Here is a 17,761-nt window from a genome sequence, read left to right as displayed (position 1 = left end):
ATCTATGTAGGATATTACTTTGGTAAAAGCGTTCCAGAGATCGAAACAAAAACAAATTTCCAATAGATGTGAACTGATAGCTCGCATAACAGCAGTGCGTGTGTCAAATAGTAATAATCGAAACACAGTTCGACTGCACAATAGAGTACTTACTTGTCTTTGTTAGTTTGTTTATACTGTAATGTAACTTCCCTTATGACTGATTGTACATACATACAGTGTAGCCCAAAAGTAGGTATACACCCCTGCAATGATCAAGTGTAACATTCTAGTTTATAGGTTGATCTGCTTCGGCTTTTCCGTGCTTAATATGTAAGTAAAAACACATTAAGAACAAATAATAAACTAAGTCTACCTGATGGATAACAATAAGAAATGATATAAAATGCAATAAGCTGATCAGTACGGTACTGTGTACCTACTTTTGGGCCACCCTGTATGTTTATTTTCTTAAGCTCTATCATTATTGTGGCAAATCAACAGACATTTCAGATTATTGGTATATTTTGTACACAGTGATTAGAACGAATAATCGGATGTTCATTGTATGACTAAAAGGAATATAGGGATTAGAATTAGGGAGCAAATTAGTGATCGTAAAGAATGAATCCGTAGTGTCAAGTCTGCCCAAGCATTTCAGTACTTCAAGATATACAATCAAAGACGTAACAATTTTACATTTTTCGGTTCTGAGAAGAAATGTGTTTAGAAAGAATTACATTACATCTGGATAAGGATCATTTAGATAAAGAATGGGATTATATAATCAATATTAACTTTAAAAAATCACATCAATCAACGTGCTTTTAATTCTCCTTTTAACCGAAATGCACAATGAGTTAAACTACAAAAAAAAAAAAAAAAAAAAAAAAAATTCATGCTACCATAAAAATTATAATTTGACCACGCTGATTTCTGAACATGAATTTTTAAACATGGCCCCTATGTCGACAGAGTTGGGTTATATGATTTGATAGGAAGCATATTAAATACTAATTAATGCTCCAGTTACCAAAAACATTCAGATCACAATTCTAGCGTGAAAGTTGTCATTCTAAGCACGGATCCTTTTCCAAATTTTGTAAAGTTACTTCGACTTGCTTCCAATTCTTGAAATTGCAAACAAAACAAAAGAACCTTACCAAAATTTGGGAAAAGATCCTGCTTATAATGGCAGTGCCGAAACTTTCACGGTAGAATTGTCAAATACCAATTGCAAATTGTTTTTGGCTAATACAACAACAATTAGCGGTTAAGTGAAGTGTTTATAATGTAAACAGTTTGAAAGAGATTTTGTATGTATTACTATTATTATTTTTCTTTACAGAAACTTGTTTTAGTGCAGGACTTGTACATACTAGTATCAATCTGTCCTAACAAAAATACCCCCTCCCTTCAAAAAAAAAATAAATAAATAAATAAAAAATAAAATAAAATAAAAAAATAAATAAAAAGGACGGGAGGTTCACTGACGTTGCAAGCACCTGACGACAAAATCAGTTCTAAACTGAAATAATTATTCACTATAAAGTCACTACTGCACAGTGGTGAGTACAATTTATTTTAATTAATACAGTATGCTCCATTTGCTAACTTCCGAAACATTCCTTCATAAGCTTTAAATTAAAATTTGTAGTCACTCAAAAGCAGAAATTAAAGAGAATTGTAAGAGAAAAAGAAATTGACTACTATAATAAATATTATAGGCCAACGAATTACAGTAAACTTTCAGTTACATTTCTTGATACAATATTCATCATTAAAGGTAATTAGTTTTGCGAGTGTGGAACAAATGAATCACGCCTGTGCAACTAAGCAACTCAATCCTGATGCAATCTTTTGGCTGTAGATGGCCTTTCTAAGATACATGTTGACACCTAAATTGATAAACTAATATCACGTAGATTACTAATGATTCTGCCATTTTGTAACAGAAATTACGTTCAGAAGCGCGAGATCATACCGATCCCCAATGGAAGCGCATGCGATTTGGTATCATCTACGTTCCACTATGTGTTCATATTCCGTACATTATTGCTGGTTAAAAACATTGGAGTCCAAATGTAGAGTCTTGATTACAAAATAATAAAAACTGGCCATTCAGTTCACTTTGGGAAGGGTTTGTCCCAAACAGATTTATTTACTTCCTTTAAACACTGCACTTTTGCACAACAGAACCAAAATTCATGTCATACTTGACAATTCTGCTTAGTTTCTGTTTCCGGAAAACCAATTTTATGACGCTACTGCAGTTTCAACATGAAAGATGTGTGACGTGATAACACCGATAGGATTCCTACTCAAACTAAAACGAATTCGCGCCTTTTTCACAGTTTTCACAGTCGGAAAGTTGATTAAAATAATCTTTGCTGACAGCACGCACAAAAAAACCTGTTGCGAGACCCAAGGCGCAGCGCGACTGTCGGTACGTTGCCCTCGTTCAATTTTATGATGTTAACTGTATAAACAAGGAACGAGGAAAACACTATAAAATAGAATATTTTAGATTTTCAAGGTTTAAAAATGAAATCCAAGGATTAATAAAGGTTTTCTCACAGTATACGAAATTCACGGCTTAGTCACGATTTTCATCGCCGGGTAGGCACCTTGGCTAAGAATGAATGTGAAGCGCCTGTATGTTCTCAGTGCGTGTTAGATCGTGTGTAGTACGTCAGACGGGGTAGAATGGAGGCGTGTTGAAGCAGCCAAAAGGTAATGTAAATAGGACATCTTTCTGAGTTACGAAGAGGCTAAATTATGAGTGTGCGAGATAAATGTATACGGTAACCAAGAAAGTTCTATCGCTTTTTGTAGAGGTCTGTGTTCCATTGACCTTCACACTGTAAGTTGAATGCGAATGGAGGTAAAGCGAAGGTCAGTTGGTGCGGGTATATCCAACATACTACCTAGTTGTGGCAGTTCAGTTACACCGTGAACTTGCGTAAGAACAGAGTGAACATGGGACCTCCACAGAGCTTCATAAGGGTGTCTATGCTATACGAGTTCAAACTGGTCAAACGCCGCTGCAGCTGGGCGGATGATATGCCAGGTCTTTGGTGAGTGTGTCATGACTACGCGGGCAGTGCAGTGGTGGTTTAACAAGTTTAAGGACGGTGACGAAAAACTTGAAGACACACTACTGCCGGAAGACCAATGAAGATCTTCAGGCAGCAATTGAGGCGAACAGTGGCCAGACATGTGACGAACTGGGACTACAATTCAGTATGAGTTTAGAAACCATTCGGCAGCACCTCCATCAAATTGGGAAGCACTACAACTTGGGTCGATAGGCTCCACATGATATGACTCCGGGCCAGAAGGCATCGCGAGCAGGCACCTGTGTTTCTTTGCTGTTTCGTCTGAGGAAGGAGTCATTTTTGTACAGGGTGTTGACATGTGATGAGAAGTGGGTCCTGTACGAAGCTCCACAGCGCCATCATCATCATTGTTAGCATCCCATCCAGAACAGCCGAAACCGTTACTGCACCAGAAGAAGGTCCTCCTGTGTGTTTGGTGGACTGCTCGCGACATCGTGAATCGGAAACTGCTACCAGCTGGTCAGAACATCAATGCAACTGTGTACTGTCAGCAGTTGCGCCGTGTTGAAGGAAAACTCAAAACTGGAGCCAGGCAGCACTTCTGAATTGCAAAATGGTCCTCCTGCCACAGGACAACGCTAAGCCCCACGTGGCTAGAATGAACCGGGGCAACATTCTATGCCTTGGATGGGGAACACTATTACATCCGCCATGCTCCCCGTACATCGCACCGTCCGATTATCACATGTTCCATTCCTTGAACAATCACCTTAGAGGACGCCAGTTCAAATCCCTAGTAGAGATGCAAAATATACTTAATACTACTTCGCTTCACGGCCCACCAAGTTCTACCGCGATGGAATCCATAGCCTTTCGATCATTGGCAGAGAGTCGTAGATACTGATGGGGACTATTTTAGATCTTCCAAGTCGTCTTAGGTGACATATTGATATTCGAAGGTGTGGGTGATAGAGAACTTTTTTGGTTACCTTCATATCTAAGGTGGCCAATGAGTAAGATGTGTCGCGAGGTACAGTGTCATGGTGAAGACGGCCTACGGAACTCATGGCATAACTGTGATCTAATGTTTGAGTTTCATCAGTTTTCATTATTTTGATAATCATCTGCATGTCATACATGTATATTATTAATATGAAGTTAAAAACGGAAATCAATTTAAGTCACTCAGAACAGGTTAAAAATGTTATACAGATACAGGTATTACCCAATGTTCAGACTTTTTGCGCCAAAGGAACAATCTACAATAAAACACTATGCTACTGCTAAGTTTGATCTATTAAATATACGGCACTACTACCCTACACAGAACATCTCTAGCCATGAGTAATTAACTTAAATTACACTTCAATGTTTCTGTGGTGATATACAGAGTGGCCCAAAAATAGGTATACAGTCCCGTACTGATCAGTCCACATTTCATATTTCTTATTGTAGACCTAATTTCCTTATTATTTGTTCTTAATACCTTTTTGCTTATATCTTAAGCTCGGAACGGCAGAAGCAAATAAACCCATAAACTAGTACGTTATACTTGATCAATGCAGGGGTGTATACCTACTTTTGGGCCACCCTGTACTTATGGTCAAGTAAATACTTTTGTCGGTTTCTATAATGTATATTGGTTGGATGGAATATTTGACCGTACAGAAAGTAAATAATGTTACATAGGTGTCATTTAGCTACACATATTTACCTTGCTAGCTCAAGCAAGTAAATTATGGATATCTTCAGTAAGAAGATTGACTAATTGGTTGCGAGCCCTTCTTCACCGATGTTCCGATCTCACCCTCGTTCACAAACACGTAGGTAGCTCTTGATAGTTTTGACTGGGTGGCCTAAAGACAACAGTCGCAGGTCGACACCCTACAGTAATGATTAGGGACCTCCCAGCGGAAGCGTCACAGCACATCTTAGCATAATCTTATACCACAACCACCACCCATTCGAACGTACTGTACTGAGCGACATATTCATTCTTTCATAAAACCAATTTCGAGCCTATTAACACTTTCTGCCATCACAATTGAATAATTACTCGCCGGGCATGTTTGGATGAATCAACTGCACGACCGTATTTACTCAACTTCCTTCACTACATGCAAACAGCACGATCTTCGTCACCAGCTACCAGTAGCTTCTTCACTTATGTTGTGTAGCGGTACAGAACTCAGTCTAATGAAGCAACAATGCTCACTTTTGTTTGGGGAATCCTTATATAATGAAGTATGAGAAGGTATTTTAGGACACCGAGAAGAAACTATTCTATGCGATGTGACTGAAGGTGATGAAAAGAAAAATGAAGGGGAAGGAAATTGAAGGACAATACTAACCCGGTTAACTCCTAGTTAAATTTCGAAGACAAGCATTAAAAATACATTGAACTCGGTATTAAATTAACAGGACTATGCATTGGGTGGTGACCCAAAATACATTAACGTAAGCACAGGAGAACTCCATGGAAAATTGAATAGATGAGAATCTATAGAACACATGTCTACGACTTAGTTTTAGAAATGTATCTGCATTAGTCCAATACCCTTTATATATAAAGAAGCTCTATCGAGAAATATTGATCTTAGCTTTTATTTTACTTTAACTCTGCGTATTTGTGCAGGAAGTTAGCTTTTGTGTCTTCACTGTCATTTACACAATGAAAATATCCGAAAAATCACAGTTTAAATAATTCCACAAGTAAAATAGACCAAGATAAAGAATTTCGGTTAACAATCAATAGTCCCCGTAACTTACAATACGATTTGACGAATTTCAACTAAACTTAGCACACACATCGTATACCACTCACTCAACCAATAATGCTAGACTCAAGTAATAGTAAAACTTACTGTTCAAGAATTAAGAAAATCCACAAATAGTTACCAAAATAATGGAAACACATGAAGAAAATGCAACTTACCTGGTTAATACGACGTGAGACCACTGTTAGCATCCAAAATGGCTGTGATCCACTGTGGAATGGAGTTATGTAAATCATGAATAGTTTACTAGCGAATATTGTAGCATTCCTAGCGTAGCGAAACACTCAGTTTCATCAGCAAGGATGAAGGATCCCTGTTTCGGGTTTTTAACTATGGAACTGACCACACGCGTTCAATAATGTTGAGATCTTAGGTTTGTACAGGCCAAATGAGATGATGTTCATCACAAGGTTCATGAAACCATTCCTCAACAAAGCAGTGTGATTTGAAACATTGTCATCTTGAAAATAGAGACTTTGACCGTAAACAATTTCTGAACCAGAAGAAGTATGTGGTCACCTAAAATGTCCACACAGTCACTGGCACTAGTGCATCCTTTAAGTATAATGACAAGTTTTACGGAATACTACGAAATTGCTGGCCACAGCTTACAGGGCTACTGCCATGTTCCATGGAAGGAAGGAGATACCGTATATAAACACGGCTTGTTAGAAATGCGATAAAAGAGGAATCATCGGACCATATTACGCATTCTCAATCATCGGCAGTATCCTTGACATGTTCTTGCAACCATTTTAGTACTATAGTTTAGTTGACGGTGATCAGCAGTTTTGAAATTGTAAGCCGGTCATGGATGTTGAGGTTATGCAACTCGCTTCGGGCTGTGATTGTCACAATGACAGATCCGCAGCAACATTTTCCATATTCGTTCTACGGTTGTTAATGACAATTCTCTTTAGTGTTTGGCGTTCCCTGTCACTGAAACTTCTGTCTGCCATTACTCTTCGCCAATGCTGATTTTCCATCAGTTCTGTAGGCCATCATCATCTTGGACATGGCTTCTCGAGATAACTTAACACACTGAAAACTTTAGATACACTTACATTAACTAACCGTGAACCCACAATTTGGCCTCTTGGAAATTCGAAAGAAGTCTTCCATTTTGCATCACTTGCCCGCTTCAACACACGCCTCCGTTCTACTCTGCTTGAGGTAGAACAGGCGGTTTAACTAACGGCCAGCCGCTATTACACACACCTTCGGTGTTAGCATCTCTCATGTCTTACGTATTACAAAAAACAAGTGTTTCCGTTATTTTGTAACCATCTGCAGTCAGTTTGTACAAGGTATTTCTAAAGATTACCATGTCCTCAAAAGTGCTAACAATGAAAGCAATAAGCTGCCGAAAACATTGGAAAACAAATTTTGAAAATGAATTCCTTGTTACTAGCCGTTCTTTAATGTTTAATTCTATTATCATGATTTAACGTTTCGAATACACAGGAACGAAGTTGCAAGTGATTGAAACTGCAACTTTTCGAAATAGTTCTTTATTATGAAAACTTCTTAGAGAAATACCACATCCAATTATAATTTTTACATGGACGTATAGATGTCGTTTACAGCAATTTGGCGTCACAAACGGACCAGGAGATTATACAGTAAAACCTGTCAACTTGGCCACCTCTATAAGTTGACCACCTGCTCATCTTGACCTGGCTGCATTTTTCCATAAGACATTCGTTACTTATTACTCTGTAAGCGGCCTCATTGAAGCAATGTTTAATAATGATAATGATAAATTTACCTGCGTATCTTGGCCACGTAAAATACAGTTTTGTCATTTATTTATTTTTTTTTAACTCTTTCGTATTTTCAAATGAGAGGCAGATGTTCTGTATTTGTGGCAGGTGATAAAGAAGAATGGATTACTACGATTTGTTCTTGGAGGTCAACGGCCAGAACAGTACCCTAATAAACGGGTAGTGAAGGAAGATGTGAATAAGAAAAAGCACATACAGGAACTCAGGAAATGGTTGTATGCATTTGTTTACCCTGTCTGTTTTGGTAAAACCATTAGCTATATCGGCTCCTTTCATAAGTGGGGAGCTTCAGTAATTCCGAAAAATTCTCAAGGTTAAAGCTAACCATCTCAATTGTCAACTCTTGGCACCTGACGGCTTGTCAAAAGGTAGTGAAGGTTTAGATATGAATTCCCCGAACCATCATGAATAAATTTGTTAATACGTGTACATACATTAAACAACTATAGTAATTTTTTCTAGTACTGTATATTGTTATGTTTACTCTTTATACACTGTTGCTTACTTACTAAAATTTTACAATCAAGTAATACTATAAATCCTATTCTAAAAATACACCAATCACAATTATTTACTGTAAGTTGGCCACTTTTCAATGGAACTAATTTTGGTCAACATAGACAGGTTTCACTGTATTAGTAAAGATTGCCACTTGCTTAAAATTATATAATTCAAAGAACTTGTAATTACATACCAACGGAAAGTTAACACTCATTTTCAAACTGTCTACAAATACGTCACGTTTTAGCAGTACAGCAATCTCTATATATGTTTTTCATACCTCCGAAACTGTTTCAGATATCAAATTGCTGTAAACGGCATTATGATCTCAATGTCTATTAAACACCGTCCATGTGACTAGATGTGATACTTGCCTAATTTCTTCCTTTTATACATAAAGTCTTTAATAAAAAAAAACAAAAAAAAAAAATTAAATTCCTTGTAAATTTGCTTTTATTGGAAATGTCTCAAGGTACTTTCGATAAGAATCGCCCAAGTCTATTTCACTTACATTATTACTGTTGTACAGTCCTCCAAATTGTGGTTTTATGATACTATAGCGGCCTTAACTTGTAACACTACATTAATAAGGTAATACTCTTAAGTTTTAGTTTAGCATGTAGATTTGAAATATTCAATATTCTGACGTAGTATTGTTTGCAATCGATCAGGTATCCACCAAATATTAATCATTCGACAAATACTCGGAAAGAAATGGGAATACAATACCCCGGTACATCAATTAGTTATTGATTTTAGAAAGGCTTACGACTCGGTTAGGAGAGAAACATTGTACAGCATTTTTACAGAATTTGGAATACTGCGAAAGCTAATTAGATTAATTCAAATATGTTTAAATGAATCTCAAAGTAAAGTCCGGGTAGGAAAATTTTTGGCCACAAACTTTCACGTCGAGAATGGTCTGAAACAAGGAGAGGCGTTGTCGCCATTACTATTCAACTTTGTCTTGAAGTACGCTATAAGGAATATCAAAAATAGCAACCAGGACCTAGAGTTGAATAGTATTCACCAGATTATGGCGTATGCTGATGATGTAAATGTAATAGGGGATGACAGAACAATATAAAGAAATACAGAGGTCTTATTAAACGCTTGTAGGGACTAGGTTTAGAAGTAAATGCAGAGAAAACTAAATACATGGAAGTTCGTCGGGATCGTAACACGACAAATTATGGATGCGTTAGAACATCAAATAATACTTTTGATGAAATAGATACTTTCAAATATCTAGGATTAATATTAACAGACGAAAACCATATTCACAATGAAATTAAATATAGACTAAAAGCAGGAAATTCATGTTATTCAGTTCAAAATCTCTTGTTGTCGCGAACTGTCGAGGAATTTGAAGCTTGAAATATTAAAATGATAATCACGTATGTCGTTCCGTATGCTTGCGAAACATGGGTCGCTTACTCTGAAGGCAAAACGTAGACTTAAAACATTTGAGAACAATATCCTGACGTGAGACAAAAATTCGGACCCAAGAGGAACAGGAATGGGGAATGGCGGAAACTTCATAACGACGAATTACATAATTTATACAGTTTATCAAACATTGTTAGGGTCATCAAATCCAGTGGGCTTAGGTGGGCAATCGGAAAACTATCACTAGAAGACCTAGGCGCAGATAGGAGGGCAATATTAAGATGGATCTCGCACAGATAGGAATATAAAATAGAAACTGGATCAGTTGGCTAAGGATAAGTCAGTGGAGAGTTTTAGTGAACGCGGCATTGAACCTTCGGGTTCCATAGGCTATAGAGTGAGTGAGTTCTGTTTGAAAATGTGTGCTTGTTTGGTAACACTTTGAATCTACTGGCATTGTAGAATATGTTGAACTACTTTCCTCTGTCGATATTCGCATCACACAAAATGTCAGTGGTTAAATTCAAAATTTCCACGAGCATTTCAAATATTCACCTGGAGGAATTTTAAAATTTCACATATTTTGAACCGTTGTACACGCAAACACGTTATTTAGTATAAATGAATTTTTGGTTCTGAGGACAAAAACTACTACCTCAACTGCAAAAAAATGATCCTAGTATTGTGAGGAGCATTTGAAAGTACCATATAAAAATTAAAAGGATAGAGCAAAACTTTCCGGTAGTTATATAAAGGCGATTGATCAAGGTTAAATCCTCACGTCAGATTGTTACACAATCCCTTGGGTATAATACGATATTATCAGAAAATTTAATTAAGAATCCCTCTCCCAATTTTATCAAGATAATCTATCACCTTATTCGGATGGGAAAATTTTGCGTTTCCTTTTTAGTCACGGAACTGAACTTCTCTTCATACTGTGTATGTATAAAATGCTATTTCTATTATGCCGTTATTTTCTTGTGAAAAATTGTGGTATCACGTGTTAATAGTAATCTTTTGATACAATATATTGGCTCTTTCTATAATACAAGGGCCAGATAAAAAGTACGGGCAATACTATTATACGGTAATTCTTGCCTGGCTTTATTGACAGAGTAAATATTAGTTACACTGCTTCAATACAGTCGCCCGTCATGTCTAAGACATTCTGCCGTACCTGTGGAAAGCGTTGTATCACGTGCGCGACGCGTCCATCTCTATCAGGTTCGCACGGACAGCCTTACGACACCTTGTGTTGTAATGTTTCCAGCCAAGTGGTTCTTTCCTTATGGCAGACACACCGTAATCGCACAGGCTTATATCTAGAGAAACGGTGGATATTCCAAGTATCTCCTAACGTTGTTACGCAGTAGATCTTGTACAGCATTACCGGCGCGACATATCTGTTATGCAAGGAGATATATCGTTGCTAGCAAATGGCATCACTTTCTCCTTAGAGCAGGACTAAGGTGATGTACAGAATGCTGCAAATTACACTATGGATTTGATGATATTAACCGCACTGCACTGTGAGAAAGCCAAGAACGTTTCACAGGATGTGGACCAAGACTTATTAAGCCTACATCCGCGGTTAGCTTATATGCAGTCAATCGGCGATCCATTTTCAGCAGGGAAGAAAGCGGCTGAATCGTGTAAATCAGAGGTTGTCCTGAACGGCATTCCTGGAACACTTATCTGTCGTGCCGCTGTTCGAGACGGTGATGGTCAATACATCCTTTAAGCAATAGCTGAAAACAGTCCGATCACGTGCCGCTTCAAGTTTGATCACGTACCATGCTCACTGTACCACTTTCGTAAACGTTTCATTAGGGCTCTTGAATTATCCTATCGATCTCCTTCGTGGTTAAGCGGTAACGTACGTACCACTGACGTGGGAGACCCGGATTCGGTTCCCGGCAAAAGCTCATGAAGGTCGGATTCCACGTTAAGCAGTAGGTCCACGTCTCATACAGCCTCGATGCTGAAAGAGATGCTAAATTTTTAAAAAATCAAAGCAAATTCTCCAACCGAACACCTGTCGCTGCCTGACTCATGCCTTTCAAGTGACAGAAGTATTTCCAGACTGTTTATCCACCCTATGTATTACGATGTAACGATTTTCAAAAGCATTTCTGATAATGAAGCATTTAATGGACAACATAAAAATAAATTTGACCGTACCCGGACAGAGTAAAAGTGTCAATCAGGGTGGATGAAGATTATCCGATAGAGCTCATTAGGATTATTAGTACATATCCGAAAAGAAAAATCCCTTCAACCTGCAACGAACTTTCTCAAGGTTTTCTCCATTTCGAAACCAAAACCACTGTGCTACTGTAAAATGTAACTGTTTGCAACTGGCACATCTTTTATCAGTTAAAAATAATATGGTTCTCGCCAAAAAGCCCTCCAGATTTTTATGAAGTTGTGAAGAAATAAAATGAAATGAAATCTTTTAAGTTTTAGATCCCACTGTTATACCGGCTAGGCTAAAGGAGACTGAAGATGATGAATGAAATAATGGAATGAAGAAAGTGGGAGATCCCCGAGAAAACTCTCACATACGGTGTTTGTCCACCACAAAGCTCACTTTGCGCGAGCTGAGATCGAATCAAGGACCCCATGCACCAGAGGTGAACCCTCTAGCACTAAGCCACAGCGGCCCTCTAATGTTGTGAAGAGAGTATTTTTTTAAAAGTAGTTTTAGTGTTTCTTCAGAAGAAATACATCACTCTTTATTAATTTAAACATACAGTAACCTTTTTCATAGTATCAGTGCATTAGCAGAGTATAAATATAGCATTTCAACTCGAGAAGACTATTTATATTCAAATCTCCAAGCGTACAGAAGTTCGTTAAAGTGAATCTGCTACACAAGATGATGTAAATAAATTACTCTAAGCTTCTATTAATTATCTAGGTGTAGTCGGAAGAAAGCAACATTTTGTTGCCAAAATTTTTACTATCTAATCCCAGGATGGCACATTCTTTCATTGTGCTACTAATTACCGTAAACGATACCGGGGATTTCTCAGAGTGCAAAAACATAAAATCAATTTTGCTAAAGAGGTATAATGCACTGTAACTTGACAAACATATAAATCAAATACACCTAATAAGAAGGCAATATTATATTTGTGCTAACCTGGCAATAAATCAAACCAAATTAAACAAATAAATAACATAATGATAAGGCAAATTTAATTTCACAATATAATTATCACACAAACGCAATGCTGTACAATTTATATCATCTTCAAGAAAATAATACGCCACACAGAGACATTTCTGACACCACAAATATTTCAGAGCCAATGACTGCCGCTTTCACATAATGCAAAATTTGAAGAACCTTCTGACCTTCAAATAGTATACTGTCGATATCCAATTTGATGAAAATATATTGGAACAGCGCAAAGTATCGAGGGGCTCGAAAGTGGTCACAGGTTAGTAATTAAGTTCTCGTTTCGCTCCCATACTTATAAGGCTGAAAATCCTACAACAACTACAAATAATGTTGTCGGATTTCTCGATATCTCCTTTGGTTAAGATGAGAGTAATAATCAGGATAGTACTGATACGAAGTCTTCCGAGTTGCTAATAATCAGTTAGGCAATAAATGTAGCTACTGCAATTCTTTGATGATTGAGATGGTTACTTGGTTCTTCTAATTGCCTTAGACGGATTTACAATGAGAAGTACAAGATCAGCCTTTGAATGTGATATTTTGCGCATGATGTAATGACACTAATATGTCTAGCAAGACTGAAAAATAAAATAAAAACGCACAATACCATCTCTATGAACAGCCTACAATGTAATGAATCTTGCTGAGTTGTGAACAGCACCATTTGTTGAAAAGTAAAAACGTTATTTGTCGGTTTGCACTGCAATATACCTCTTTTGCAACCATTGTATCAGATTTCTTCATAACTAAGGCATATTGTTTGTGATGCTTTTATAACGTGTATACTGTACGTAAGACCAGTTCTATGCCACTGAATCATGAAATTAAAACTTCTGATCACAAAGGAATATTTCCATTCAAGCGCATTTACGTTTCTATTTAACATACCCTAGTAGATGTAATCCTCTTAGTTTTTTACAGTTTACTGTTCTGTCTAAAATTTCTCCAAAGTAAGCTGGATCTTAAGATTGGTTAGTCATAATTAGCAGCGACAAATCAAAAATAAAATAAAAATAATAAAAGCATGCTATTCATTTTCCTTATCCATTCGAAACGATCCTCCTGTTTATGAAATTCACTACTCTACAAAATCGACAATCCGTGATCTACAACTTAAAAAAATATATATTCAAAACTCACCAGACCTACACTGGGAGAACTCAAGGGCCAATGTCAAGATAAAGTACTTACTACCGAAATGTTTCTATGGGCGTTCTCTCCCTGCTCCATGCTGTATTTGTATTCTTGTCAAACTCCCGCTGATCATGTAGACCCTAGTTATACAACAAGAAACGACAAACTATGATGCTCGCTAAATATAATTTTGCCCATTAATGCTGATGGCAGAATATCCTGCCTCATATTTAAATCACAAATTTCGGTTAACTAAAAATTCTCCCTATTAAATCTCGTTACGTACCGAAAAATACAATGCGACCAATAAAAATGGGTTGCACAGTGCAAATTTTATTTGTAATTAGCTTTCTAGGAACTTAGAATTTAATTTTTTTTTTTCTAAAAATGGTAGAAGATCCTGCCAGTGAGCATACAGGTATATTTTACATGGAAATTGATCATTAATTTCAGCAAAAATTAACAGTATTTGATTATACACATAAAGCATACACACTCACACATACAGACATGTCCTACAACGTATTTAATGTATTCTTCATACCAAATTAAGACGAAAATTTATATTGCAGTTTTGAGGATATGGAAGTAGTGTGGCAAAATGTGTTAGCGCAAATGACAGACACATGGTAAAAAGGGATATTAGCGAACTACCTCCATATCCTTAATAACAATCCCAATAGAACATCACACACTTTGTCAATGAAAGTGAAAAATATGAGTTTATTACGGAGCTCTGAATAGCGATATTAAAATGTAAAACGTACTGCTTAAGTAGACTTGATTTTCACACACATGTTCTAAAAATTTTAGCCAATTTTGTTGACCATTACACAATAAAACTATCTTGCCAGATTGTGTGTTAATCCAACACCGTTGATTTCGTAATAAGAAACGTCACACCCACTACTCCGTGAGTGTCTATGGTGGATGAAATTATTTAAAACCACCACTTCAAAATTTCGTCGGGTAAATTATAGGGAACTGCTCAATTGACAAGGAATTTCACGATTATAATTTTAGTGATTTACTGTTTATGGTAAACTCATTCCATCGGATTTCGCTTATATTCTAAGGATGGCAAGAGACATTTTTAACCGAGCACAGTCACCTGATTTGATTCAACCAATTACCGTATATTTGATATAAATAGTTCGGTATTCCCTACCAACTCACAAACGGCTGTAACCGGTTTCAGACTCCAGAGCGGAAAGCGTCTTAACTTATCGGACTAACTATAAAAAAATATTTACAATTAAGTTTATTTGTAGGTTAAAAATAAACTTTCGTCTCAAATTTATCCATGAAGAATACGGAAATTTCTTCAATACGTCGCAGCACATCCTAATTATACATAATTCAATTCTAACATACAGACACACACGAAATAAAGGTTAACAGAATAATTACAAGATGTCAAATGATATATACAACTTTCACTACTCAAATCATTTACGTAAACACTGCAGCACACTTACTCAAGACAAAATAAAATTTAAAAAAAGAAAAAAATACCTTAGAATTACTAAACGGTGGGAACTATATGTTAAGAATTTTAAATGTTAATATTACTGTTAAAACTACGTAAATCAGTATAAACAAACAGGAAATGGATTGCAAGATTCCACTATATAAATATACCTGCGCATGTAAGAATGATCGAAAGAACACGAAAACCAATTATAGTGAGTATACCAAACTTTCTACAGTAAATCTAAAATATATGCAATAAAGATGTTTCAATTTGTAAAGTACTGATTATCACCCCAAAAATGATAATTTCTCCGAGTTTGTTTATTTTTGCACAGCTGCGGTAACGTAATTGGTAAGATATCTACGGATGGGAACAGGTTCGCTCCCCGATGAAGGGTGGGATTTATTTCTCATTTGAATCCAAATGGTTCGCTCAGCCTCTCAAAATGATTGCATGAGGGAATCTACAGACAGGGGAAAGGCAGGCGAGCGTGCTGACTACATTATCTGTATGTACTGAAATCGAGTAAATATGCACCCCTACGTTTGTATTACCCGTGGATCTCATTCTCCTATCTCAAATGGGGAACACACTTTACGTTATCTGTTATTGAAATTAAGTTCGCAACGCCTGCTGCTAGGGAAAATAAGTAGGAGGCAAGTTACCTGAGTACAATATATGAATGTATTTACACGGTTAACAGGTATGTGGTCCAACTATACAATGACTAACTTAATAAAAACTTACCTTTTGCATCCGTGTATGTTACTTTTCAGTGTTTCTTTCCTCGCTGAGATCCCGTAAATTTACTTTCTGAGGTGGTTGTGAAGATTCTTTCCGATGACAGATTTAACATTTCCCAAACACTATTGTGAATATTAGTCAAAATAAATATCCAATCATGTAAGACCTAATATTCCCTTAACTTAATGTAAAGATCTAATATAATATTTGGGGATTCTTAAACCTGCCAAGGACAACATGTGTTCACAATAGTTTCAGAAAGTGCATATGGTGGTAAACACATTAGAACAAATTGAAATATTGTGGAATTTCATTAAGTTATTAATTAAAACAACAATTTGTTCATAAAAACAGCGAGTGGACTGTTGAATACGAAGACAACAATCAGGAGTAAAAAACGAAATTAAGTCCACGGAATATTTGGTGCAAATTGATCTTTATAACAAAATCTAAAATAGATATAGATGTGAGTCTGGTGACGCCGTAATAAGACTGGTGGTGATGTCGTTCCCAACAAGGGAAGAAATATACTATTAAATTAACGAACACAGAGGTACAAGATAAGTCACTTTTGTTGGTTATCCAAAGTTCGAGGGGGAATAAAATTGAAAAGGAGAGTCTCGGAAAGCAAAATTAACACTTCTAAGCTAGTTCGTAATTCGCTGTTTTGCGGTTTAAAAGGTGATTGAGGACACCTAAATTTTTACGGGAATAACTATTACGGAAACATGAAAATATTTAACTGTTGAATTCCCATATCTTTGGTGCTCAGAGTCCTTGTTCGATTCTCAGCAAAGGCACTGATCCAATATTGTGAGGCAAATCGAGGAGCTACTTGAATTAAGAGGTATCATCACTGGTGTAGAAAACCAAAAATAATAACGACACGAGGAAATGTGGTGGCCACACATTATTCAACGAAACTATCTGGACGGACATGAGAATTACTCGATGCAAACCCATTTGACGTTACTTACAGAAGCTTAAACAAGAATGTGCGCAGAAAATATGGAAGGTTGGAAGCCAGTCAATGGCTTTCCATTTTTATTAAAGCAAACTCGCCCACACTCTCCTCAGTAGGCTTCAAAGGAAGCAGAACACCATTGAAGAAAATCACATGTTTCTTTGTTACATGAGAGGAATACTTCAAGTCCTTCCAGTTGACCTGCTGAAAAAGAAAGCGGTGTTGCAATTTTCACCTTCTTGCTTGCTGATTCTTCAATATAATGTTGGCAGAAAGGCAGTGCGTGTGTGCTTTTTGACTTTCAACTTCTGTTATAACTAGTTTTTTTCGTTGTTCTAATTTCTCGTTGTTTTGTTTTCGGTACTGTTGTTCACTTTTTTTTTCTCGTTGTTGATAATTGGCTCCTACTTTAGAAAACATGTAGAGACCTTAGGGTACAAATAAAATCAGTCATTAGCTTCATGATGTGTGTGCTTATTTTACTCTTAAATATAGCATATTGTTAATATCGTATAACCGTCACCAGGTTATACAAATAATTTTTGTGGACGCTCTGTATATTTTGTATAGACAGCAGTTATTCTTCGATTTATACTTTATTCTCCGACGCAATAACTTCTTTCTTCGATGGGAGCTGTTTTTCTTTCCACGCAACAGGACAAGGGACTCTTTCATCGTCCACTCATATATATGTTTGAAACATTGCTTTGTGATGAGAATGTTTTAGTGAGCGAGAAATGTTCTCAGCAGGGTGGATTGATTTAAA

At 36.6% G+C, this 17,761-nt stretch overlaps 1 protein-coding gene across 7 annotated transcripts in view; it reads right to left on the bottom strand.

Moving 5' to 3' along the window:
* Window positions 1–17,761, bottom strand: part of LOC145693579 (uncharacterized) — a 100,341-nt gene that overhangs the window by 61,329 nt on the left and 21,251 nt on the right. For 5 of the 7 annotated variants that reach the window (XR_014132807.1, XM_081769682.1, XM_081769683.1 and 2 more), the window contains exon 2: window positions 13,871–13,953. The exons of the other annotated variants lie outside the window; for them this stretch is intronic. Coding sequence is in view for 4 of the 5 variants with exons in the window: in XM_081769682.1 (XP_081625808.1) it covers window positions 13,871–13,909 (39 nt within the window). In the remaining variant the exon portion in view is untranslated. The remainder of the gene's footprint in view (window positions 1–13,870; window positions 13,954–17,761) is intronic. 7 annotated transcript variants of the gene reach the window in all.

This window comes from Thermobia domestica, chromosome 8 (assembly GCF_964235325.1).
Source record: "Thermobia domestica chromosome 8, izTheDome1.hap1.1, whole genome shotgun sequence".
Taxonomy (NCBI): Eukaryota; Metazoa; Arthropoda; class Insecta; order Zygentoma; family Lepismatidae; genus Thermobia; species Thermobia domestica.
This window is presented reverse-complemented; position numbering and strand designations above follow the sequence as displayed.